This window comes from Oncorhynchus nerka, linkage group LG14 (assembly GCF_034236695.1).
Source record: "Oncorhynchus nerka isolate Pitt River linkage group LG14, Oner_Uvic_2.0, whole genome shotgun sequence".
Taxonomy (NCBI): Eukaryota; Metazoa; Chordata; class Actinopteri; order Salmoniformes; family Salmonidae; genus Oncorhynchus; species Oncorhynchus nerka.
In genome coordinates this window covers 41,121,925-41,146,853 of record NC_088409.1, presented here as the reverse complement: position 1 = coordinate 41,146,853, position 24,929 = coordinate 41,121,925, and the positions used below count along the sequence as shown (strand labels likewise).

General features: G+C 42.0%; 4 protein-coding genes across 4 annotated transcripts; all 4 read left to right on the top strand.

Moving 5' to 3' along the window:
• Positions 1–39: 39 nt before the first annotated feature.
• LOC115141088 (ubiquilin-4-like) lies at positions 40–6,294 on the top strand. Its single transcript, XM_029679699.2, has 11 exons — positions 40–416; positions 1,365–1,516; positions 1,619–1,770; positions 1,904–2,166; positions 2,506–2,664; positions 2,764–2,989; positions 3,154–3,293; positions 3,415–3,498; positions 3,644–3,759; positions 4,015–4,195; positions 4,425–6,294. The coding sequence occupies exons 1-11, from the start codon at positions 270–272 to the stop codon at positions 4,575–4,577; spliced, it is 1,773 nt and encodes a 590-aa protein (XP_029535559.1). The 5' UTR covers positions 40–269; the 3' UTR covers positions 4,578–6,294.
• A 539-nt stretch (positions 6,295–6,833) lies between these two features.
• On the top strand, positions 6,834–8,513 carry LOC115141087 (ragulator complex protein LAMTOR2). The gene is made up of 4 exons (XM_029679698.2): positions 6,834–7,035; positions 7,258–7,420; positions 7,683–7,772; positions 7,958–8,513. The coding sequence occupies exons 1-4, from the start codon at positions 6,968–6,970 to the stop codon at positions 8,012–8,014; spliced, it is 378 nt and encodes a 125-aa protein (XP_029535558.1). The 5' UTR covers positions 6,834–6,967; the 3' UTR covers positions 8,015–8,513.
• Positions 8,514–8,603: 90 nt separating this feature from the next.
• Positions 8,604–14,632, top strand: LOC115141086 (ras-related protein Rab-25-like). The gene is made up of 5 exons (XM_029679697.2): positions 8,604–9,247; positions 12,273–12,468; positions 13,097–13,290; positions 13,750–13,830; positions 14,095–14,632. Exons 1-5 carry the CDS (start codon positions 9,211–9,213, stop codon positions 14,220–14,222), a joined length of 636 nt encoding a protein of 211 aa, XP_029535557.1. The 5' UTR covers positions 8,604–9,210; the 3' UTR covers positions 14,223–14,632.
• Positions 14,633–16,069: 1,437 nt separating this feature from the next.
• Positions 16,070–24,822, top strand: LOC115141084 (ras-related protein Rab-11A-like). Its single transcript, XM_029679696.2, has 5 exons — positions 16,070–16,396; positions 19,461–19,656; positions 20,113–20,306; positions 21,281–21,361; positions 23,091–24,822. The coding sequence occupies exons 1-5, from the start codon at positions 16,357–16,359 to the stop codon at positions 23,228–23,230; spliced, it is 651 nt and encodes a 216-aa protein (XP_029535556.1). The 5' UTR covers positions 16,070–16,356; the 3' UTR covers positions 23,231–24,822.
• Positions 24,823–24,929: the final 107 nt, after the last annotated feature.

The window sequence follows — 24,929 nt, the reverse complement described above, 5'->3', positions numbered from 1 at the left end:
TATATCTCTATGACAACAGGCACAACTCCGATATGAAGTCGTTTTTTTTCAAAGATGCCGAAATGCCACGTCCGTACACCATTACGAAACTTCTATTGATACAATTATCCCCCACATAGCAAATAAAATATACAAAATTGTGTTAACCAAATTTGACACTCAATGACCATACAAACGAATCGTATTTTCGTGGACATATTTTGGGCTGAGTAAAACCTCTCGCTTCACCTCTTCCTCTCTGGATGTAGTGAATTTGAAGAGGTGTAAAGATGGCGGAGAACAGCGGCACAGATCCCACTGTGGATTCCAACGTTGTTGAAAATGCTGCCTCAGACGGGACCATGATCGTGGTCACGGTAAAAACTCCGAAAGATAAAGAGGAGATAGCGATCTCGGAGGATTCTTCTGTCGCACAGGTATTCGCATTTATTTACACAGTCAGTTATGCAAGTCATGCTGTGGCTAACAAGCATATATCGAAGTTAGCTAGCCAACTTGCTAACTATTACCTAGCTAGTTTACGATGTTAAGTGGGAAGAATTATCCCAATTTCCCAACTAGTAATCTTTCTTTTCACCTTGTCCATTTCCTTAAATCGGTAGTTTGATTCGTGTTTTGCACAATCGGCAATGTATAAATACATATATAACAAGCATGAGCTAGCTAACCACGTAACTAGCTAACGTTAGCTTGTGAGCAAGCTAGCCAGCTACGTTTGTCGCTGTCAGTCTCATCTAGCTAGCTAATTTTAGCTGCGGTCAAGCTAGCTGATAACCGGCTAGCCAATGGAGGCTCCGGCCATTGCGAAAGCCAATTGGGAAACTGGTGAGTATAATTTGTGGAACGTTCCAACAGGAAACAACGCATACAGTAGCAGGATCAATTTAACTCACCACGTAGCTTATTCTTAATGTTTGTCCACCAGAGTGACAGACGTTTGTCGGAGTAAATGTGGTTAGTTAACATTTTTGTGAAATAGCCCACATCCTACCCGGTATCTTATTCTGGCGATATACAACTTTGTATGCGTTGTTTGTGGGCAACCTTGTTATGGAACATATTCATGTTGGAAGGTTCCACAAATTATACCCACCCTCTGGAATCTGATCGTAATCTTACGGCATGGTTAATGCTGTATTTGGTGACTTCCTAAACCATTAACATTTGACCTCATGGTTCTTGTAAAACTAAAAGCGACAGCTAGCAGATTCACGTAGTTCGCTAGCTAACGATAGATTTCGAGATAGCTAAACCAATATAACTTTAAAAATTGTTCTACCAACACTGAATGATTTGGGTCTGTATCTATCCTCTTTATTCCCATTTGTCTTCACCGGCCACTTCATTCTGTCTCTTGCATACAGTTTAAAGAGGAGATATCCAAAAGGTTTAATGCCAAACAGGACCAGCTGGTGTTGATTTTTGCTGGCAAAATCTTAAAGGATGGAGACACACTGAACCAACACGGCATCAAGGACGGACTCACTGTTCACCTTGTCATCAAGACTGCTCCCAAGTAAGACTATTTGCTTGCCCACTATTCTAGTAACACCATTGTATGTGTGAGTGATAGATAATGGGAACATTTAGGTTGATAATGACCTTGCTTTTTCTCCAGGACCACAGTTGGTGGCACATCCCAGTCCTCTGCATCCAGCTCTGGGACCCCCCAGGCCAACAGCAGCATCAATCCTAGCGCAGTGCCCAATGCCAGCACAACACCAGGCACTGGGCCTACCCCAGCCTCCACACAGCCACCCAACTTACTGAGTTAGTGACCCTGTCCCCACTAAACCATCTCACAGAAAGACGACCATATCGCCTTACACCTACTCAACATCCACACAACTAGGCATTAACCTATATCCTTCCAGTAATCCACCGCCCCCTTGTGTCTGCATAGGTGGGTTTGGTGACCTATCTAGCCTGTCAGGCATGGGCATGGGCTCAGCCAACTTCATGGAGATGCAGCAGCAGATGCAGAGACAGCTGATGTCCAACCCAGAGATGCTGTCTCAGATCATGGACAACCCTCTGGTGCAGAACATGATGTCTAACCCAGACCTGATGAGGCAGATGATTGTGACCAACCCTCAGATGCAGCAGCTGATGGAGCGTAACCCTGAGATCTCCCACATGCTCAACAACCCTGAACTTATGAGACAGGTCAGGTCTGGTGCTCAGATGGGTCCTTTGCCCAAGGTGTAATAGACTTGGTTTTGGGTTATCATTGTGTGTCTTGTCTTTACTTGAATCCCTCTAAAGAACCAATGCTTGAAGAGCATATTACTCCAACCATTTTGCTTTTTTATGTAGTTAGCTTGCAATGTAGTTTAAATGTAAAAAGGGGTCTATGTAACATTGCAAATGTACATAGGCCCAAACCCTTAAACTAGACTTTTTTTTAAACTAGACTTAAACTGCACCACTCTCAAATTGTGGGAGGAATGGATGTGAGGAGGCTCATGCGCAGATGCATAATGTTAACTCCCTTCCTCTCTTCAGACCATGGAGTTGGCAAGGAACCCAGCCATGATGCAAGAGATGATGCGTAACCAGGACCGGGCGCTTAGCAACCTGGAGAGCATTCCTGGGGGATACAACGCCCTCCGGAGGATGTACACAGACATCCAGGAGCCTATGTTCAGTGCCGCTAGAGAGCAGGTAGCTATTATTCCTGCGAATACCATATGTAGACAATTGTCTTGAATCAAGTCCGGTTGTGTGACTTAGTCCACTTTCCTTTCTTTTTTTCATCCATAGTTTGGAAACAATCCCTTCTCTGCTTTGGGGGGCAACTTAGACTCTGGCGTGCAGCCCTCCAGAACAGAGAACAGGGAACCCTTACCAAACCCATGGGGACCCCCTGGAACGTCCCCCTCAGAAAGCAGGGGGACTGGCGCTTCCACGACGACAACCTCCTCCGCTGGCGGGACTGCACCCAGTGCCTCCAACCCCCTGGGCATTAACGCCTCTGGGCTGGGCAATGGTAAGACCACTACCTCAGAAGAAGCACTTTCACCTTTTAGTCAATCTGCAAAACTATATTTCCCTTTACATCTGTATTAACATACCATCCTTGAGTATAACCCTTGTTTTGCTGCTTAGCTGATTCGTCTGTTTCTCTCATTCCACTCCCTATAATCTGTCCAGGTGTGTTCGGTAGCCCTGGCATGCAGAGTCTGATGCAGCAGATCTCTGAGAACCCCCAGCTCATGCAGAACATGCTGTCTGCGCCCTACATGCGCAGTATGATGCAGTCGCTGGCGCAGAACCCTGAACTCGCCTCGCAGGTCTGCACAACTTTATCCCTCTCTGCAGTAGGATTCCTGAATCATACTGATAAGATGAATATTCTAGGCTATTTTGTGTGACGAGTAGAATCATTGCTTAATCCTTTACTATTTTCCTCAGGCAATGCTGAACAACCCCCTCTTTGCCGGAAACACCCAGTTACAGGAACAGTTGAGACATCAGATGCCGGTCTTTCTCCAACAGGTCAGATTTCTGTTTCCAGTTATGCACTTTAGTTCCACATAGTGAAAAAAAGAAAGATGACAGAGTGTTATGGAAGGCATTGAGTTTCTAACTGTGACTAAATGGAACATCAGTTGGATTGACCAAATGGATGGTTATTTTACAGATGCAGAATCCTGAGTCACTGTCCGTGATGACTAACCCCCGGGCCATGCAGGCTCTCATGCAGATCCAGCAGGGCCTGCAGACCCTACAGACGGAAGCCCCCGGGCTCATGCCCAGGTACTGTACCATCTGTTATCCAGTAGATGTTTACTGGAGAGACTCGTGCTTTATACATTTGATTTTCTTGATGATGCCACTTTAACTTCTTTGGGACAGTTTATCTTTAAAATGGTGTGAAATACTTGTATGTTTGATTTTTAATTATGTGATTTTCTGTTTTGAATTTGGCGCCCTGCACTTTCACTGGCTGTTGTTGAGGTGGGACGCTACCGTCCCGAATATCCCAGAGGTTAACTGTGGTTCTTCTCCTAGTTTGGCTCCTGGTGAAATCCCAGTGATTCCTCCAACCACAGGAGGCAGTGTGGCCCCAGAAAACCTTCCTCCCCCAACACAGGGCTCAAATCCCACCGCTGCCACTAACCCATCCCAGCAACAGCAGCAGCTCATGCAGCAGATGTTACAGATGTTTGCTGGGGGAGGAGGCGGCTCATTGGTATGTCATTGAGCTGTAAACACAATTTCTGACTTTCTACTTGGTAACTATACTTTGCTATTGTCCAGTGGGTTAGCATTAGCTTTGTGTTTCAACTGGCTTCATTGACCTAAAACCAATTAATACTGGCACTGAGACTTGTCTCCTAACAGTCACTCAAATAGGACCCTAGCAACATTTTTCATGCAGGCTCATATAAAAATGACTTTGGCTATGCTCCCTTTCACAGACCCTAACCCCGGAGGTGCGGTTTCAGCAGCAACTGGACCAGCTCAGCGCCATGGGCTTCATCAACCGCGAGGCCAACCTGCAGGCCCTCATCGCCACGGGGGGAGACATCAATGCTGCCATTGAGAGACTGCTGGGCTCCCAGCCCTCCTAACTCCCTTACCCCCCTGAGATTACCGGGAGAGAAGGGTTAGGGAGGGGGGGGTGCTGGAGTGGGAGATGACAAATGAACACAGTCCATCACAGTCTGACAAGCCCCTCAGACTCAATTGAATTCCAATTACTATTCATCTCTTTGGTTGATCTGTGAATCGTAGGAAAGATATGGGGGCAGGAAGTGGGTGTTCAGATTCAAGTTTCTATTGGAGAGACTTCATATCAACCCTGTGGAATGATGACATCGCTGCACCACTAACATGACTACTTCCTCTGTTGACTATGGGAGACTATTTCTGAAATGACTGTGCCCATTTGCTGGAAATGCATGAGGTTGCCAACTTAACCCGTCTTAATGGATTGTGTTTAGCCGGTAACAAGTTGAAATTTGGAGGGATGTGAGTGTTGAAATCATAGAATGAGGGATTCCTCTGACCTTTTATTTTCATGAGAGCCTGCTTGTTTTTACTTAATTTCACTCTATCATGCCTGATTGGCTAGTATTTATTATAGGAGCTGTAGAAGTTACCTTCTCTTTTCTTTACCACTCACCTTCAGTTTACCTTCTGCTTTAAGAATTTCTTGACATTTTGATGTATTCCTTTAAAACTGATACAGGCTGTTGGACTCTCTGTTTGAGCACTATAGCGCCCCTGGTTCAGCTGTTTGCTTACACTTTCAGGTTTTTTGGAAGGGATGCTTTTCAGATTGGAAGGTCAAACAAGGTAGCTTGGTTAGCTCTGTAGTTAATGCTACATTGAGTCAATGAATGCTATTGAGTGTAAATTCTTCAACAGTTTAGGCTCTGGTTAAGTGATCAGACCTCCAATGTTTTTAATCTGAGCAATGATAAAAATGCAGACACCTTTTACATTAACCATTTTGTGTATTTTCATACAAGCAGTGGTGTAGTGCCTGATAAAAATGTATGTATTGGTTTCAGCAATATATTCCAAAATAATTTGTTGAATCTATAATGACAAAGTGTACTGATGGCATAGAGAATTATTTTTCTTAAACCCATACATATTAGTTGCAGTACCTACAGTTAAAGAAAATCTGTTCAGCTCTGCATTTTCTTGGAGTCCCTTCACTCTGTTATCTATTCTAATAATACCTTTCAAGAAATGTGCTCAAGTGTGGTGGTGATTCATTTAGTTCAAAAGCATGGTCTACACTAGTAGTCTTCACTCCTGATCCTGGAGGGATGTACCCTATGCTGAATTCAGATGATCAATCCTTCTCAAAATGCACACTTGTTCATCACACCTCAGATTTAAAAGCACTAGACTGGACTGCAGTGAGAAAGGTGGTGGAAACTCCATTTAGCCCAAGCTTACGCCAATCCGCACCCTTTTGGCAAAGTAAAATTGAAATTGAGTGCAAGCCCAGCACAAACACATCTGATTCAGCTTTTCATGATCTTGATGAGTAGTTAGTGTTGTAGACTTAGCCTGTTCACACTGACTGCAACCCTCTAGGACCAGGTGTGTGATTAACACTAGTCTACATTGTCTATGTTATGAAATTACATGAACTTGATATGGATGATTTGTTCAACGTGTACGGGATTTGTTGTGTGTAGTCTGAGAGGTGGGAAAGTTAGTGGTGACCATGCATATTTGGTAGCTCATTAAAGGACCAAGCTTGAAAATATAAATTGTGAACTGTAATAAACAAATATCTTAATGGAAATTAAGCTGTTTTAACATTCACCAGAGTGGAGCTTGGATTTGTTTGTTCCTCCATGATGACCAAATGAATAATATGCATGGATATCTTAGATCTTCAATTTATGATAATTTCATATAACTTTGAAGATCCTGGTCTAAAATGGTGGCTAAAGGAAAGCTTTGTAAGTTATAAACATGACGGGCTAGTTCAGTCTCATCAATTATGCTTGGGCTGTGAAGTTTAAAGCAATGCTAGTGTTAGACTCATCCGGCCTCTGCAAAGAGATTACTCAGGGTAGCTATTAAGAATTTTTAACTGATATGCCATTTTGTTCCTTTCAATAATGGCAATTAGCCACAGTCAGGATACTGCAGTTAACTCTGTTCTTCTAATACAGATTCCTCCCAGTCCTCTTACTCAGACAAGTGTTTAACATCTCAGGAGCAACATGAAAAGGATATCAATTCTATAATTGGGGCAGATCTGAGCTTTAAAGGTGCACTTTGAATATATTATTCCAGTGACCGGTTTCAATCGTCTGGAACGCACCCACTGCCATTCCCATAATGCATTACGATTTGTATCAGGAAGTTGAAGGAGTCAGCTGACTGGATTGTGTTGTTGTAGAAGAAGTCACTGAACTGGATGGTAAAATACACTTCATAATTTCGCCTAAATTAATTCAGTTGCTGCAAAGTATTGCTCACTCCAACCATGTTGCGGCCAAAAGCATTGACGCAAGTTCTCAGCCAGGCAAATACAAGCGGAGTACAAAGCACACTGTAAGTAAGTCGCTCTGGATAAGAGCGTCTGCTAAATGACTTAAATGTAAATGTAAATGTACTGAGTGGCAGAGGCACGTGAATATAGCGTTATTTTCTTCTAACTAGCTAAATCGGTTAATTATTTGTTCTTAAGATGACTTGTAACGACAGCTACCTACATGGAGGTAAGTCTTAGCTAACACTCTCTCTGGCTAACTTATTTACATGTTCTCCCCACAGCTTGTTAAATAATGAAGGGTCTCTTTTGGCTTACTCTGGCTATGGGGACACTGACGCTCGAGTGACCGCTGCCATTGCAAGCAACATCTGGTCGGCCTATGACAAGAACGGGCATCAAGCTTTTAACGAAGATAAACTGAAATTCATTCTGATGGATTGCATGGTTAGTTTGAACTATATGGTCTAGTTACCATCCATGAACAAAATGTTTGTTACATCATTCTGCCTTGCGTTGGTTATCCATTGAGTATCACAGTCAGAGGCTCCAGAGAAATTAAGCCCTATGCCCGATAACGTTAGTTAAATAGTGGTAGAAAAGGATGACCTAGGCTATTTGGCTGCTTGGGAGGTAGTACCACCAAAGGTGAATTGAAATTCAATGTACATGCATTTTTATCAATTCCTTTCTTATCTTATCTTTGCAGGAAGGCAGGGTGGCCATCACACGGGTAGCTAACCTACTGCTGTGCATGTATGCCAAAGAGACAGTGGGCTTTGGAATGCTTAAAGCCAAGGTGAGGAAGAATACTTTGAGTGTGGATGACATTGGTGTGTAAATTGTGTTGTATTTGAAATGACAAAGCACAAATGACTAATTCCTGAAGAGAACAAGTATGTATGTCATTTAAAGAGCCATGAGCACAGACCAGATCTGCATACCATACTAAGCATATATCTCCTGTCTGTATGGTATTTCTAGGCTGAAGCGTTGGTACTGTACCTGGAGGAACCTTTAACCCAAGTTGCTGCATCATAGGGGAAGTCTGGCTGGAGTGTTGTCTTCAATTTTGTCTCCCGTGATAATACATGAACACTTGTTGCTTATGTAAATGCTTCACCTGGTCTTCATGAAACGCTGCGGTCTGTGTATGAATGGACTGAGTATTTGTCTTCTGATTACTGTATTTATACTCCGTATGCTCTAACTTAATGCTTGAGTTTAGTAATTTGGCCGTTTGTGGCATGCAGTTCAAATGTCAAGTTCACACATTGTGTAAGGCGGGCTATGTAAATCTTCAATGAATTTCACTGCCTGTAAGAGGACTCCTTTCTCAACTGCTGAAAATGCTGACACATTAACTTTAAGGCATTCGCTGTTTACCCTAGTCAGAATATTACATTTGTCTGTTGCCACGCAATAACATTTATGATATCCCTTTGTAACAGGCTATCCATAAACTGTTTTTTTTCCCAATGAAAAATCTATATGTATTTGTCTCCAAAGATATGAAATACATAAAACCATTTGATTCATATGTTAGATTTTTATTTCCAGGGGTACCAAGGAGTTTTTTGCAGAACTGACATTACAGGTTTGCTGAACAGACCTAATATTGCATTACCTTGTCAGTTTGACAGTATTGTTATTACTGATATATTTGTGTTTGTCAATTCAGAACTTTATCAATACTGTTTCTAGGTCCCTTTTGCTGTTACTTTGTGTTCCTGGTTTGAGATGAACAGAACCAGGGGTTTATTCATTAGTTGCATACCGTAGTAAAACGTTTTGCAATAAATTAGGTTCTATTTGACAGGTAGGTCCTGTGAATACACCTCAGAGGAAGCAATGATTGTCTTTCGCCATGTAAAAGGGATAGGGAAACAGTAATTTCCTGAAGGCAATCATTTCGTTTGTCCAGCAGGTGGCATGTATCTATTTTTTTCATACAGTTGCTCATGTGGTTGTCCTACCTGTTCAACCTGCCATAGACTTACACCAAGCCACTCCCCCAACCCCCATCATTCCTCAGCAGAACTACCTGATGACACAGCGGAGCAAGTTCCTTGTAAACAATCTAGGTTTCTATTAAACGTAGAGGGGGACAGGTGACTTGCAAAGTGTTTGTGCGGCTCTTTTAAATCTGAAGATTAGGGTGAGTGGCTTCTGGGGAAGTGTCATCTTTCCTTTCTCCCCTCACACTCTTGAGAGCTGGACCACTGAAGGTGTACCTCATGGGTTCAGATGAGGCCTACAACTTTGTCTTTAAGGGTGAGTCCTTGTTCTTTCACATTTAACAGATTGATGTCCTACATTTACATAATGTAGCACACACACTTATTCAGTAGTGATTGCATACATGTTCAGACTTTTTTTGCTTACTGGTCTTTTATGGGAATTGAAATCACAACCCTGGTGTTGCAAGTGCCATGCTCTACTAACTGAGCCACCATGATGATATAATTTGTATGTCAACAGAGTGACTCTGAAACCTACTTTGTTTGTAGTTAGAGCTAGTGCAGTGTTGCTCAGTACAGACAACCATTGAATTATGTTACTTGGTGTGTGTGTGCTAAGGCTAGAAGCTAAGTGCCAGCACAGTATCAAAAGCACACCGTAGATTGTTAGTAACACATATACCACACAGAAATGATGCAGGTCACTCCCACCTGTGTTGAAATTACAGAAAAAGTCTAGGGTGTGTCCTGAAACAGGGCTGTAGTACAGGGCGTCTCAGAGTAGGAGTACTGATCTAGGATCTGTTTAACATGTTAGGTCATGATGAATATGACTGTATGAACAGATCCTAGATCAGCATTCCTTCTCTTAGACGCTTTGTGGATACGAGCCCAGGTCTAGGAGTTTTATCCATTACTTTTAAGAATGCATCTAACCTTGAGGTTCATTAATATGCTACTGTTGGTATTTTACGAGTCAAGACAGTGCTACTTCAAGAATGTTGGTATTTCTATGAACTTGAATGCTATTTCTGTATGTAACTGAATACATTCTTGACCTCCAACTGTTATTGTGGTGAGTTTCACAAGCTTGTCAATATCATTCCATGAAAACACACATTCCTGAATATTTGATCCTATCACTCTTTCCATTATTGTCTGTAGTCACACCAGAGAAGCATGTGTACTGTTTCACTACATGACTTATTAAGTCCTATATGCTACAGGCATGGTAGAGGAGGTGGTGATGTGCATGATGAGGTGAAGTGATTTGTCGATTAGGGAAACAAGAAAACCCAGTTAGTTGGGCCAGGGGATGTTGATGACGTTAAATTTTGTGTTTTCACTGAACCACATGGATGTTTCTGCCATTCATTCTGGAACGAAGGACTAGGCCTAATTCTACTATAGCTTTATTTTTGAAACCATCCAGACATCATGAAGTAAAATCTAAATGAGTCCCTGCTTTGATTGTCTAAACGTAAATTAAGCTTTTATATGTAAATAAGTTGAGGGAACTGCTCAGTCATAAATCAATTCAAGTAAATCTGAATTATTATTAAATGAGTTTTTTCACGCAACTTACTTAATAACCTTTTGCCTCAGAATAAAGTCAAACCAGGCCAGTAAAGTGCTTCAAGGCCTCTTATCCTATTTACCATGGAAACCAGGGATATTGTTTGCATAAGAGGTTACTGAGTATGGGAGGGGAAAATGGCAACATTTTCATCTCACCTAATAAAAACCAAAAGCAGAACAATGATCTGCCAATGGAGTGAACAATTACCCAAAACAAACCAAAGTAGAACATCTCGTAAACGTTCTTTCCTGCTGCCTGTTTTACACCTCAGGTTAAATCTAAACTGGGTTCGGAGACCAGAAACTGGATAGTTGCTTTAGAATGTAAGTCTGGGAACATGAACAGGCATGATCCCAACATTTTTGCTTTTGACAAATATCTTATTGCCTGTTAAAAGCTCTGTAGCATAAATCAGCATGCATGGAAGATAATCAATACTTGCTAATCTTATCCCCACTAGTGGTTTGGAGGGCAATAAATATAATATGTATTAAAGGTGACCGTACTGAATAAACATGTCACTTTTTTTTTTAACCTTCTGCACACTGCCGTTTATCACATTCTTGGTTTCCTTATATCTTTCTTGCTGGTGCGCCATGGAACTTGGATGCTTATCTTGGTTCAGCTCACATTCTCACGGTTGAGATTAAAGCAGAAATTGGTGTTTGGCTCAGCTCAGTCAGCTGTGTTGAAATCATGGTGTCATTGTGACATGTGGTCATATTTTCCTATATGTTTGTCAAGTAAGCCAAGGCTGGCTTTCTGAGTCAGCTGCTCACACTCTAGAAGCAAACACATGAGTCACTGAAACATATAGGGGGGCATCATTGTTCCTTGTACCTCTTCTGTTTGGACTCAGTATTGCTCACAGCAAGATAGATAGAGGGAAGTATCAGTGTGAACTGTACCACCTGATTTTATTAGTTGCTTCCTCTTTTGAAGGCCTGTTTCACTACAGGAAATTCCCCAAGAGCAATGCAATAAACCCCCCCCCCCCCACTCGCTGGTTCTCCTTTGGTTCTCTTCAACAACTGACCCCTCATCACTGTATATACTACATATCTCTTAACCTACACAGCGTGATAATAACATATTAGCTCCCATTTCCTAGATGATAATTAACACGAACAAGCATGATAATTTATTTTAAAGACACCTGAGCCATGATTTTGATGCTACTTCTCAGATGTTTTGTTCTACATTCCTCACTTAACATAATTGTCCCAGTAACTATTTGCACAGGTGTGGTGCTGTTTCTGTCATAGAACACCGTTGTGAAGAGAGTACTAATGATATAATGAGCAGCAGACTAAGACTGAGGGTTTAGGGTAGGGTTAGTGATATTGAGTGGGCTGTTTGAGGACACACCTAGGGCTCACCTAAGAGTTATGCTATTTGCAGGAAGTTCAGGGAGCAGCCTTATTGTAGTTATGAGTTGGTGTTAATCAATGGGATGACATGAGCTAGATTTTAACAGTAAAGAAAGAGAGACATTGAAGAATCATTGTTTTTGTGTGAAAAAAAACATTACTTACTCTCATTATTGTAATTCCATATGTGTTGTGCCCTGAAATGGCACCTTGAGGTTCTACACCTGATACTATTGTGCGTCTGCACTATGGCAATATAAAGTGTTCTACATCTAGGATGAAACACCTAGTCCCCTTCATTCACATAATAGAGACTCACAGGGGATGTAAAGCACATATTCAAACATGTTTCTGGTGCACTAGAACTCATGCCCTTCTTTCTTCTCCAGTGGTTCTCATAGGTGAGTCTGGCGTTGGCAAGAGCAACCTGCTCTCCCGCTTCACCAAGAACGAGTTCAACCACGACAGCCGCACCACCATCGGGGTGGAGTTCAGCACACGCACAATTCAACTGAAAAGTCTCATAATCAAGGCTCAAATCTGGGACACGGCTGGGCTGGAGCGGTACAGGGCCATCACCTCTGCGTGAGTAATCTGGGTGAAACTGTGGACCCACGTACACGCGCACACACACACAAAGGGACCATTTCTCACTATTGTATGGGCATCTTGGGTGGTATTATAGGCCCAAACACTCCACGTGGGGAGGCACTGGTTTCACACTTTGCCCAGATAGCCTGGAGGAATAAACAGCAGGTTCACTGTTCCAGTCATTTACTACTTGTGCATTTTGGTTTAAATATCCATTATGGCTGGGCATATTCAATACACATCCAGACCCAAACATTTTTCTTCTCTGACTTCAGAAATTCCTGACTTGTTCTTTTGTAAAGGCTCTGGAAGGGTTAATGGCATGGAAACACGTTTCAAAACAATAAAACTGTGTCCATTCAATTTAATGACATGGAAAATCTGAGGATATGTTATACCACAGCAGGATTAATTCTTCTCTGTCAAGAGTTTAGTAAATACTTTACTGAATAATTCCCTCATGCACATTTCCTTCCCTAGAAATGTCTTTCTGCAATCAAAAACCAAGTCTATTAGAATATTACAATGCTTTTGTCGGTTCAATGTATCGTACTATGGAGGCCTACATGGCATTTCAAGAGAAAAATGGGATATGGATATTTTTTTCATATTTTCTCCCTAGTTATTATAGAGGAGCTGTCGGAGCGCTATTGGTCTATGACATCACCAAGCATCTGACCTATGAGAGTGTGGAGCGCTGGCTTAAGGAGCTATATGACCATGCAGACCCTCACATCGTAGTCATGCTGGTGGGCAACAAAACTGATCTGGGGTCAGAGCGATCAGTGCCCACTGAGGATGCCAAGGACTTTGCAGGTACAGCTGCCAAGACTCTGACACCATGAATATATCCTAGGATAATAACAATGACTCCATTGTAATAAACATAATAAATTGCATAAACTTCAAAATGTTGTTCCCTTATATAGTGAATTGTGGTTTTGCCTTGTTAATATACTAATATTCACAACAGCCAATAGCCTTTATTGGTTCAAATTTGTGGCTTGAGCAGTGCTTGACTTGGGATCTGAGTACCGCCACCGCAAATGTTCTACTGCTTGAGCGCCCGTTCCTCTTATAGAATATTAGCTCAAAGGTATTGTTGAGCTCCTGCACCTATTGTAAATATAAACAGTATCAGCACCCAAAATGAGTACCAGAACCTATTTCAGTCCATATCAAGCACTGGGCATGAGTCACTAGTTCACCCCAAATTTGACAAACCTACATTTTGAGAAAATACTCAGTAAACACTACCTCTCTTGCTATATGCAGAAAAGAATGGCCTATTGTTCTTAGAGACATCAGCCTTGGAGTCCACAAACGTTGAGACTGCATTCCAAAATGTCCTTGGAGGTAATTGACTTTTATATATTTACAGTACCAACTCTATTATTGATTTGTTTGTTTTTAGCTCTCTAGCTAACCTTGTTTTTTGGTGTAAAAGAAGTGCAATCAATGCTCAGTAATTCATCAGTTAAACTGAGTGGAAAGTTGGCATTGCAGAACAAAATGCTTGTGCCACATTTATTGTTTTGTGTAAGCAGTTGTCACTGGCAGTTTGTGGTCAATGTTTGTTGCACCAGAATTCACACTATATTCCTGTGCCTCTTCCATCAGAGATTCACAGGAAGGTGAGCAGTAAAGAAGTGACCCGGGGGTCCATTAGTGCCGTGTCTCTGGCCAGCCCCGTCCCCAGAGCTGCAGGCGACCCTGAAGAGAAGAAGCCCTGCTGTAGGAACCTCTGATGGGACAAACCACCCCCCCATGTGGAATAGAGCACTCCATCTTCCTCTAGTTAGTGTGCCCAAAGGGTGCAAGCCTGATTGAAAAGAATGATGCTGAGTAAGACCACTCTGATGTGACATAGTTACATGTTGGCAGACAGAATGAGTTTTCCATTCCTAAAGATGATGTAATGTCTATGTACATGGCTGGGGGTACATTTTACCCCCAAAGAATCCAGCAATCATTTGAATATAAAAATATATCAAACAGCATTTTTGTGTAAACTTCCACGTTGCTTAGGATGATTTTATTTTAAAGGTAGTCAAGTGATGTACAGAATATTTGCATTTTTAGTGACTGAGGTTGGACAACAAGTGCCAAAACTATGTTTTTACACAAAGCTTGATTAATTAAATTTGCTGTCACTGTTGTTTGTGCTCTGTTTACTTAAAGTACAGTTACATGTCATTTTTTATCTTTTGCTTTAATTGTTCAAAAACGGTGTATTCTTATTGTGGGGTGATTTTACAACAATACAGGAATATTTTTTTGCACTCAAATGCCAGGTTCATTATTACTTGCCTTATAATTATCACTTTTTACATTTGATTTCCTTCACAATAATAGCCAATTGATCATAATAATACATCTAAAAATGCATATGCCAATAAGTATAATACACAAATGGCAACTGATGGACAAGAACATAATTGAATAGCCTACATTTTCCATCTGTGAGGATTACTTTTGATTATAATGAAGATATCCCATTAATGATCAGACATTGACCATATTGATTTCATAAGTCGCCCTTAGCTAAACCTATAATAATTCATTTAATTTGTAAAGTGCTTTTTTTCAGACCCAAGGTGCAAAAAAATACAATAAATAGGCCTACATCCAGACACAAAAGTATATATTAATTGCATTTATTTAGCTGCATAAGCATAGCCTGCAGTTCAAGTGCTGCAGTGCTGTGATGTCATTATGATACTGTGCTAAGGATCCATTAAACCTGTGGGTCATGGTGCTTTCAAGACAGCTGGGAACTTTGAAAGAATGTGGTCAAATCCTGACGTCGGAGCTGTAGAAAGAGGTCCGAGTTCCCAACCTGGATTTCCGAGTTGGATGACCATTCAAAAAGATTTGTCCCAGTCAGAATTTTTTTTCCCTGAGTTTTGCATTTGTATTTATTATGGATCCCCATTAGCTGCTGCCTACTACTGTGGTCCAGCAAAATTAAGATAGTAATACATTTAAAAACATTACAATACATTCATAACATATTGTGTGGCCTCTACTCTACTACCACATATATATAACACAAAATCCAAGTGTATATGTGTGTATAGTGCGTATGTTATCGTGTTTGTATGCATGTGTCTATGTTTGTGTTGCTTCATAGTACCTGCTGTTCCATAAGGTGTATTTATCTGTTTTTTAAATCAAATTTTACTGCTGAACTGAGTTACTTGATGTGGAATAGAGTTCCATGTAGTCATGGCTCTATAGTACTGTGCGCCTCCCATAGTCTGTTCTGGACTTGGCGACTGTGAAGAGACCTCTGGTTGCATGTCTTGTGGGGTATGCATGGGTGTCCGAGCTTGTGCCAGTAGTTCCCAGTTGTCTTGAACGCACTGAAGCCGGAGATTTCCGAGATCCGAGTCCCCAGTTGTTTTGAACGCAGCATCAGCATACCTGGAAGGCTTGAGACTGAAGACGTCACCCAAGAGGCGATGAGTAGGATCAATGGAGGCAAATCATGAATGACAACAAAATAGACCAATCACAGGAAAGCCAGTGACCGGTATCTGTCGTCGTTTGGCCAGTCGAAACTGGGTAAAGGGCGGGGCTAGAAACTCGATGTTACGTCGCTCGGAAATGGCAAATGACAAGTGGTAGGGAAGAGGAGTCGAAAGTTTGTGAAAGGTAGTTTGTTGTCTTTTAAAATTTCACAGTCAAATATGAGACCTATAGTCGAATAATATATTAGAGACGTTGACATAGTGATAATTTTCCTTTTTGACCCGGTTGTTCGTTCTACCGAAGCGGTCGGTTGCGAGATAAATGCAAGAAGTTTTGTCGAATTGAACAGAGAAACCACCACGGGAAGGTTTGAACATTTCACATTCCATAGGTAGAAACGTTGAAGAAATGACGAATAGAGAAGACGAATATGACTATCTTTTCAAAGGTGAGTGTGTTTACGATACTTTACTAGGACATTGCCATGTCGTGAGTGTAGTCATTTCGACCTAGAGTCGGTTCAGCGCCACACCGATTTCAATATAATACATTTCTTTTGTCGCCGCTTCCGCCCTGTCAAAAGTAATCGGACTGTGTTGTTGCAACTACGTAACGAGCGCTGCCAAAATCAATTCTCAATGACATACGGTAATGCGTAGCAGTTACGGTAACAACTTCACTCTGAATTTCTCTAACTATTGTTTCAATTCAGTAGAAATATGGATACAACTGTGTAGTAGGCTAGTTGATTGCAACAGCACTCACTGCACACAGACATTTAATAAGCACCATGTAGTTATCCAAAGTGACATCTGTTTAGTCATCTTGTGGTGGGCCTATGACGCAATCATCAGGAGAGGAAGTATTGGTCAACAGGAGTCATATAGCCCACTGATTATAGCAGGATGACACCTCAAAATATATTTACTCAAACCGATTGCCCTAAGGTGACCAGTGACCACATGGTTTAGCCTTTAAGCACTATTCTGTTTGTAGGGATTCCATTGACCTGGTGTCGTGGTGGGTCACTCTGGGTTTAGAGAAAGCGGTCATCTCCATGATCTGTTTACATCTGAATGAAGTAGAGTAAAGATGACCTTGGCCAAATGATACCTAATTCATCTAACCGATAGCATAGAGTGAAAGCTTATTGGCCCCTTCTCAACATGACTTGTCTGGTCCTTGGGTTCTATGTTGTCTAGTCATACCTTTCCCAGACTTTTCTGTGCACATGCACTGTAGCCTATTGTTTGGCCTACATAAGAGAATGTGTAGGCCTACATTTGTAAGAATACAGCAACAATTGGTATTTTACAATGATAGTGGATACTTACTGCTCCCCTGTACTTACTTACACTAACTACTTTCATTGTGGGTTGTTTTGTCCTGGACAAGGGAAATAAAGTGCACAGTGTCCTTTGTTTGTTTGGGGTTCTACATTTGAACATGCGTTGACAAACTGGAAAGACCTGCATGATTCAAGTGAGTGTGTGTGTCCCTATACAGAAGGGCTCTGACAGTAGGGAAGATGAGCATAACTTCACTTTCAGATAAAATACCTTGGTGCTGGCCAAATAGCACAATTATCTGAATTCAGTGCTACACAGCTAGAATGCACTGCCCCATAGAGCCTAAAGTGAGGACTGTCAGTAGGCCACATAACCAGTAGGTTCCTCCCCCTCCAGTTTCCTGCGTTTAGTTTCTTTCTTTACTGCACCCTCACTGTTTAGGCATGAGTCAGTCAGGTGAGTGGTTGAATCACTGCTTCCGACAAGGAGCCTGTAAATGTTGCACAGCAAGTTGACCAGCTTTATTGTTTAAATGACAGTGGTTATTTAAACTGAGTGCTCTCTTTACAGATAATGAAATGCTTTCTTGTTGATTCGACTTCTAGATCAGATAGACCTACTTAAAATAACTTCCTTATACTGTATTGGAAAATAGAATTTAGATATATCTTTTTTTGTACCCTGTTATCTCCCTCATTTTGTGGTATCCAATTGGTAATTAGTCTTGTCTCATCGCTGCAACTCCGGTTATGGACTCGGGAGAGGTGAAGGTTGAGAGCCGTATATCCTCCGAAACACAACCCAACCAAGCCGCACTGCTTCTTGACACAATACCCACTTAACCTGGAAGCCAGCCGCACCAATGTGTTGGAAGAAACACTGTGCACCTGGTGACCGTGTCAGCGTGCACGGCTCCCGGCCTGCCACAGGAGTTGCTAGTGCATGATGAAACAAGGACTTCACTGCCGGCCAAACTCTCCCCTAACCCGGACAACTCTGGGCCAATTGTGCGACGCCCCATGAGTCTCCCGGTCTTGGCTGGCTGCGATAGAGCCTGGACTCAAACCTAGAATCTATAGTGGCACAGCTAGCGCTGTGATGCTGTGCCTTAGACCACTGTGCCACTCGGGAGGCCAGAATTGAGATTTTTAAGGAAGAGGGACTAGACTTTAGGCCTAAGCTATGTGATGATGGCGTCCAATAATTAAATAATGGTTGTAGCTTTAGAACTCTGAAATGCACCCTACACAATACCGTAGCCTAAATTGGTGATCTTATGTTTCTGGTGACAAGTACACTAAAAGTTGCATAATGCTTTTGTTCGTTCCTCAGCCACCGTATTATCACGGTTACCAGATGGCGTGACCGGAAGATAGGCTAGTCTAATGGAATTGTAGTTCAGAGTCCTTCTTGCAGCTGACAAGGATATTCTTGGAACTACAAAGTCACAGTTCTCATGTTACTAACTTATATGGAGTGTTGCCGATGAATTGCCTGTGGAACAAGTTAACTTTTGTTAGGTTCACCTAGCTTGAGTCAGTCGGCGCAATTGTCAATTGGTAGGCAGGTTTCTACCTGTCTGCTGCACCACTAGTATTTTCATGTGATGAGCTTTGCCTACATTCTGTGGAAGATGTGTCAATAAGGCCTCGTCAACACACAACCAGTTCCTATTTCCTAATAACAAGGTGGTGAACTTATGAGTTTAGGATTTTCCTCCTGACTCACCTGGATTTCAGTCCTTGTAAAATCCTCTTTCCCAACACACATAAGGGCAGGGTTCAGAAGTGAATAGGCTGAACTTCACAAGGCATCATCTTCTTGGTCAATTAAATCAATCTTTGGTCATTCATGGCGCTCCCTCACAAAGTTTGAAACTTCATGTCATGGGTCTTTTGTCTATTGCAAAAACAAGCCAGATGGCCTGTGTTTTGCACAAATATTGTTTATTGTATTAGTCAAGTACAGTCATGCCCTCTCAGTAGACCGTTAATCACTAACAGAGCAGCAGACACATGGCACAATGCTCTTAGACCCAATCAGGAGCTGTCGTCTCTTCTACCATGATTGTCTTTGTCAGACCTGTTTTACCCCCACTGAGTGTTCCTATTCCTACATCGTAGGAAACAAGTTGTCAACACCTGTACAGTGGGTAATATATTGTATCGTTATTCTGGTGGTGTCTGTCTGACTCATGCCCTCACTCCTCTCTCTGTGCTCCAGTGGTGCTGATTGGGGACTCTGGAGTGGGGAAGAGTAACCTGCTGTCCCGCTTCACCCGTAACGAGTTCAACCTGGAGAGCAAGAGCACCATTGGGGTGGAGTTTGCCACGCGCAGCATCCATGTGGAGGGCAAGACCGTCAAGGCCCAGATCTGGGACACGGCAGGACAGGAACGCTACAGAGCCATCACCTCCGCGTGAGTATTAACACAGCTTGCACGCATAGAGATTTTTGTTTTGTGTCTGTCTGCCAGGCATCTTTTGACATATTTGCAACATTTAGACAAGCAGCCCAATTCTGATCTTTATTTAACTAATTAGTCATTTGACCAATCCTGTAGATCTTTTCACAAATGAGCTCTGAAAGATCTGATGGGATTGGTCAAATGACTGACTAATAGAAAAAATATCAGACTTGGGTTTCCTGTTTAAACCCAGCCATTGGGGATGTTTGTGCGTACAGAACATTCCAGCCTACTTCTGCTAATTTACTAATGTTCTCATCTTGTTGACAACTTTGAGTCCTTTGCTTATGATGTATGCAATAGCATTTCATGTAGGGAATGACAAACTAAATCTACCACTCCATTGACTCAGCCAATGCTCAGCTGCTCCCAGTAACACTTAGTTTCCTTCTCCTGTCCCCTGTGTAGGTACTACCGTGGGGCAGTGGGGGCTCTGCTGGTGTACGACATCGCCAAGCACCTGACGTATGAAAACGCTGAACGCTGGCTGAAGGAGCTGCAGGACCACGCTGACAGCAACATCGTCATCATGCTGGTGGGCAACAAGAGTGACCTGCGCCACCTCAGGGCCGTGCCCACGGACGAGGCCAAGGCCTTGGCAGGTACCCTTACATCAACTAGTTTTATAGCTACTTGATATGTTTGTGTTGATTCTACTACAGCATTACAAGCCAAGGGGACAGTACAGGAGAGTTGTTTCTCCCTCAATAATTTTTACTTTTTTTATTCGCGATAGCAGTGGATATAAAGCAATGCGGCAAGTTGAACAACACAATACAATTTTTAAAAATAAGTATTACCATAATCTTGCTTTCCCTATTGGAACAAGGGCATTTCAAACACATTTCAAAAATAATCTGGGCCTGGAGAAAGTGATGCACCTGAGCCTCGCAGTGGACAAGGGAATGCCCTCTACTCTTTTTCACTGTCTACTTCCCCCTTGGGGCTGCTCTTTGATGTGGAGACAACAGAGCTCCTAACAGGCTGCCTCTGTCAGTGATTAACAGCTGTTTCTGGTTCTGAATGCACATCCCCAGCAATTGAAAAAAAGCCAGTTGAGTTGGCTCCATTATGACTTGTGATTTTAGCTACTCTACACACTCCAATGTGACATTTCCAGCTTATCATACTTATCATTTGTAGCTCTGCATAATGGTTCAAGTGTTTACTTATGACCTTGAGTCTTATTTCATGCATGGAATACACTTTGACTTGTAAATTTCTCTTGATAAGAGTGGCTATATATGAATGAATGGAATTGTTCTTGAATGGAATTGTTCTAGAAGACGTCATTGTGTAGAGTAAACAAGCATGCCATGTGATACCATAGGCTCTCGTTCAATTTCTGTTATTGATTTGTCACCAGGGTTGGCTCATGCAGCACGACTACGAAGGGTCATCGACATCATGTCATTTTTATCAGTTAGCCTATTCTGTGGTGGCTGTTGAAAATAGCCTCATTGGTGACGTATAATGACTGGACGGCTGTTTTATGAAGTGCCTACTAGTACGGACAATGAATAATGCCTGTTTTTTTATTTTTTATTTAAAAAAAAAAAATCTCCACTTTCCACAGAGAAGCATGGACTGTCTTTCCTGGAGACCTCGGCGTTAGACTCCTCTAATGTGGAGCTGGCTTTCCAGACCATTCTCACAGGTTAGTGTACACTGCCTACCATATACACTAGAACTGCTTGTGAATTTAACAAGGGGCGGTTCCATCATTACGGAATTACACTGCTACTCCGATTTTTCACTTTAAAATGGTTGCCAAACAAAAACCATTGATTACTTTTTTTACAGTAAATTATTGGAACAACTGCAGAATTATGGTAGAATCTCCCTCCGTTTTATTCTGTTACCAAACTTTGTATCTGCACAGTTCTTACTGTAAATGTGTTTTTGTAACATTTTTGAAGGAAATTGTTACATTTATTTTTTATGTATAGTGTTCAACTTTGAAATCAATGGTTTTTGTTTGGTATACATTTCAAAGGGAAATTGCCCTAAAGCAGCTTGTATTCACCCTGTAGTGCACACAGAATCATGCCATCTTGTGAAAGAGCTGGCCTACTCTTACACTTAAAAGGCTTAAAGAGTCACTTGTCCATGTAAAGGCCCCCCCTTCACACATCATCTTATATTAACGGCCATACCAAACGTTCCTTTAGTGTATATATATTTATTTATACTCAGAGCTTTGTAATCCATTTGTTCAGCGGTGATTCATCTTCCACCAATAGATGGCAGCAAAATCCAGGTTATTACGAGACCTCTACTGTAAGATTAGTCTGCAGTAAATTGAACAGTACCTGACATTTTTATTAAGGTCAAAAGCATCTGTAATTGGCATGCTCCAAGGACACTCTGAGGATCACACAAAGTGTGATTGTCTATCAGATCTGATGTTTGTCAGGAAACCACTAAAGCATTTATTTTGGGTCTGGTTGCAATATGTACATTGGAATGCAAATATGAGCTTTCCAGATGTCTCATCATTTTAGGAAGACACAATTTAGTCCCTCATACCCAGAACAACTCACATGAAGTACTTCTACAAGAGCAACTTACTGACGTATTAGCCACACCTTAGAAAGGCCCTTGTTAATGCGTGGCCACTATAAAATAGAAAATGAGTAACGGCCAACTCAAAAACCCAAGAGTGTCTGAGGAACAAGCCTCTCACTGAGGCTTTCAAATCAGTTGATAAATGTCTGTCAGCATGCTCCCTGTTATTTGTGTTCTGCTTTCTCCCTCCACATACAATTCCCACTGCCTGCATTTGTACAATTAGTCATTCTACTCTTCAACAAATTTTTCATTAATAGAAACTTGCGCTAATGATAGTTCTAATTAGCTAATTTAAGAGAGGAGAACAGAGTGCATAGCCGTGCTCAAACACAGCCATGTAGGAATTGAACTAGAGACTCCCTGACCCGGGAAGCATGCTGACTAGCTAGTCGTTGAAATACCAGATTAAGGGTTAGCTTAGGTCATCTTGTGTGTTTGTTTTCAAGCTCTTGCTAATTTAGAGGCGGGGAAGTGACTTGGGGATTCACCATCAGTCAGTGGCATGTATGAGTCAGTCTGAAGTTAGTTTTGCGTGCCAGACTCGAGTAATCCTACGGAAGGTGCAGAAGTTCAGTCCCTAGGAGCCACAGGGTGCTGCTGGTTTCTATGACAACTTTTCTCCATTTTATGTTTGTTTTGGTATTTATTTACACAACCCTGGAAAGTGAAATGCTGTTAGGTCCCCATTGCATTTACCATCTTGTTGTGAGTTTTGTATCCACTGTAGTGTTTGACGAAACACGCTCCCTTTCTCATCACCTAACAACCCAACAGCGACTGTTGTGTTCTCACTTGTCTCTGTCTGTCTCCTGCAGCCATCTACAACATCGTGTCCCAGAGGCAAATGACGGGCCGCAGCGACACCGACTTCTCGCCCAACTCCAATGTGGTGCCGATCACGGTGCAGCCCACGCAGAACGCTGCCAAGTCGAGTGCCTGCTGCCAGAACAACTGAGGCCTCACCACCGCCAGGGAGAGTCAGGGACAGACAGGTAGACGGGGAGGGAGGACTGGGAGATGAAGAGAAACCTAGAGACAAGGATACAGGCAGACAGAAACAAGGGGAGAGATACACAGGGAGACAAAGGGGGGGGCAACCAAGTGTTTCTGTAGCCTCTGCATTGTTTCTTCTGTGAAGTCTGTCCCCATCTAATTCAATAAGCTTTATGGTTATGCCTTAACTTGATCGGTTTAAAATATGAAAGAGGACATGATTTGAATTAATTTACATGAATTGAGAAATTGAGCATGTTAGGGCATGGTCCACCATATCTTTACACAGTTTTTGTCTCACTCATTGTGAACTGATCCCCCCCCATTGTCAGCTCAATTTAATAAGCCTGTGAACACACCCAATTCCACAGCAAAAGGGCAATAAGATTCGGCAGTGAAGACCTGACTTCACTGAAGTGTAACCCCCCCCCCCCCCCCTCTCTCCATTGTCAGTCAGCTCCTCCCAAACTTATTTGAGTTTGTCCCAATGATATTTATTTAACACTATATTGAGGTCTTCTTTGACCAAAGGGTTTGTGCTAACATGCAACACTGGGTGGGTTTGATCTGAAGCTGCTTACTATATATGACGGGTGTCCTCTATCTTTTTGTTCTTGATTTCACTGGTAATCAAATCCTTTAATGATGGAGTTATTAAATGTAACTACCCTTGGCTAATGGGGAAACGAGGAGTTATGCCATCTCATCCCAAATGTACCTGGTCGAATGTCAGGCCAATCTAAACTGCACAAAATGGGGGTCCGTGGAGAACTTCATGTCCATTTTATCAGTGCACTTCGACTTCCCTTTGTCTTTACACAGAATAAAGTTTGCTCTTCTGATGAAACCCATTACAAAGTACTTTGTGCGCAGCAATTTTTCTCACATAAGCCTATATCTTCTTTGCTAACAAACCAGTCTTGCTCTTTTACCACCGTGAAGCATCCTTTTTTTCTGGTTTAACTGAATTGCTGTCGTTTTCCCTGTGGCTGTGGAGATATGGGAGGGTGATGAGGGGATATTGGTTGTAGTGGTGCTGGTCATATACCGTGGTCTCAGTGGAGCCCTCCCTGCTGTCCTGGATGGATGGACAGCTCATGTTGCAAGAGATGGGTAGTAAGGGCACTCAGCCTTGCCCGCTGCTGGGTCTCTGATGTACCCAAGACGGCTTGTTTTACTGTAAATTAACTCCATTGTAACTGGAACAGTATCATGCCTTCTGGGATATCCCATAAGAGTATCCCAGGTCTCTTTGTATGGTTTTATTTTCTATTTTTTTCTGGGTGTGTGTAGTTCTGTCATGTTAGTAAGAGTAAGCACTACGGAGGATGCTAGCCCTTATAGATTTGATAGATTGGCAAAAGAGGGGAGGTGTGGGGAAAGTTTCAGGGTGCCATTACCACAGCCAAAAGGTCAACAGTGTAAACAGTCATTATCCTGCTGAGTTGTGGCATTCCCAATAGTAAATTGGGTAGTAAAGGTTAGGTTTTTAAAAATGTTCATTCTCATGTGTATATTTAGATTGCATATGTATAAATAAATGTAATTTCTTAAGTCTTGCTCCTTATTTTATGCCTTATGTGCCTACTTTTAATTGAAAAATGGCATACTGTGGAGTTACTGTATGGTAATTGTTTGCCATTTCACAACTGCAACTTTTT

Excerpts from the sequence above, each read along its gene's own strand:
- LOC115141087 (XM_029679698.2), top strand. The coding sequence starts at position 6,968 with ATGTTGCGGCCAAAAGCATTGACGCAAGTTCTCAGCCAGGCAAATACA. Across the intron at positions 7,036-7,257 it reads AGCGGAGTACAAAGCACACT|CTTGTTAAATAATGAAGGGT; the intron begins GTAAGTAAGTCG and ends TTCTCCCCACAG. Across the intron at positions 7,421-7,682 it reads TCATTCTGATGGATTGCATG|GAAGGCAGGGTGGCCATCAC; the intron begins GTTAGTTTGAAC and ends TTATCTTTGCAG.
- LOC115141086 (XM_029679697.2), top strand. The coding sequence starts at position 9,211 with ATGGGTTCAGATGAGGCCTACAACTTTGTCTTTAAGG. Across the intron at positions 12,469-13,096 it reads TACAGGGCCATCACCTCTGC|TTATTATAGAGGAGCTGTCG; the intron begins GTGAGTAATCTG and ends TTTTCTCCCTAG. Across the intron at positions 13,291-13,749 it reads GGATGCCAAGGACTTTGCAG|AAAAGAATGGCCTATTGTTC; the intron begins GTACAGCTGCCA and ends TGCTATATGCAG.
- LOC115141088 (XM_029679699.2), top strand. The coding sequence starts at position 270 with ATGGCGGAGAACAGCGGCACAGATCCCACTGTGGATTCCAACGTTGTT. Across the intron at positions 1,771-1,903 it reads ACAGCCACCCAACTTACTGA|GTGGGTTTGGTGACCTATCT; the intron begins GTTAGTGACCCT and ends GTGTCTGCATAG. Across the intron at positions 3,499-3,643 it reads TGCCGGTCTTTCTCCAACAG|ATGCAGAATCCTGAGTCACT; the intron begins GTCAGATTTCTG and ends GTTATTTTACAG.
- LOC115141084 (XM_029679696.2), top strand. The coding sequence starts at position 16,357 with ATGACGAATAGAGAAGACGAATATGACTATCTTTTCAAAG. Across the intron at positions 19,657-20,112 it reads TACAGAGCCATCACCTCCGC|GTACTACCGTGGGGCAGTGG; the intron begins GTGAGTATTAAC and ends TCCCCTGTGTAG. Across the intron at positions 20,307-21,280 it reads CGAGGCCAAGGCCTTGGCAG|AGAAGCATGGACTGTCTTTC; the intron begins GTACCCTTACAT and ends CACTTTCCACAG.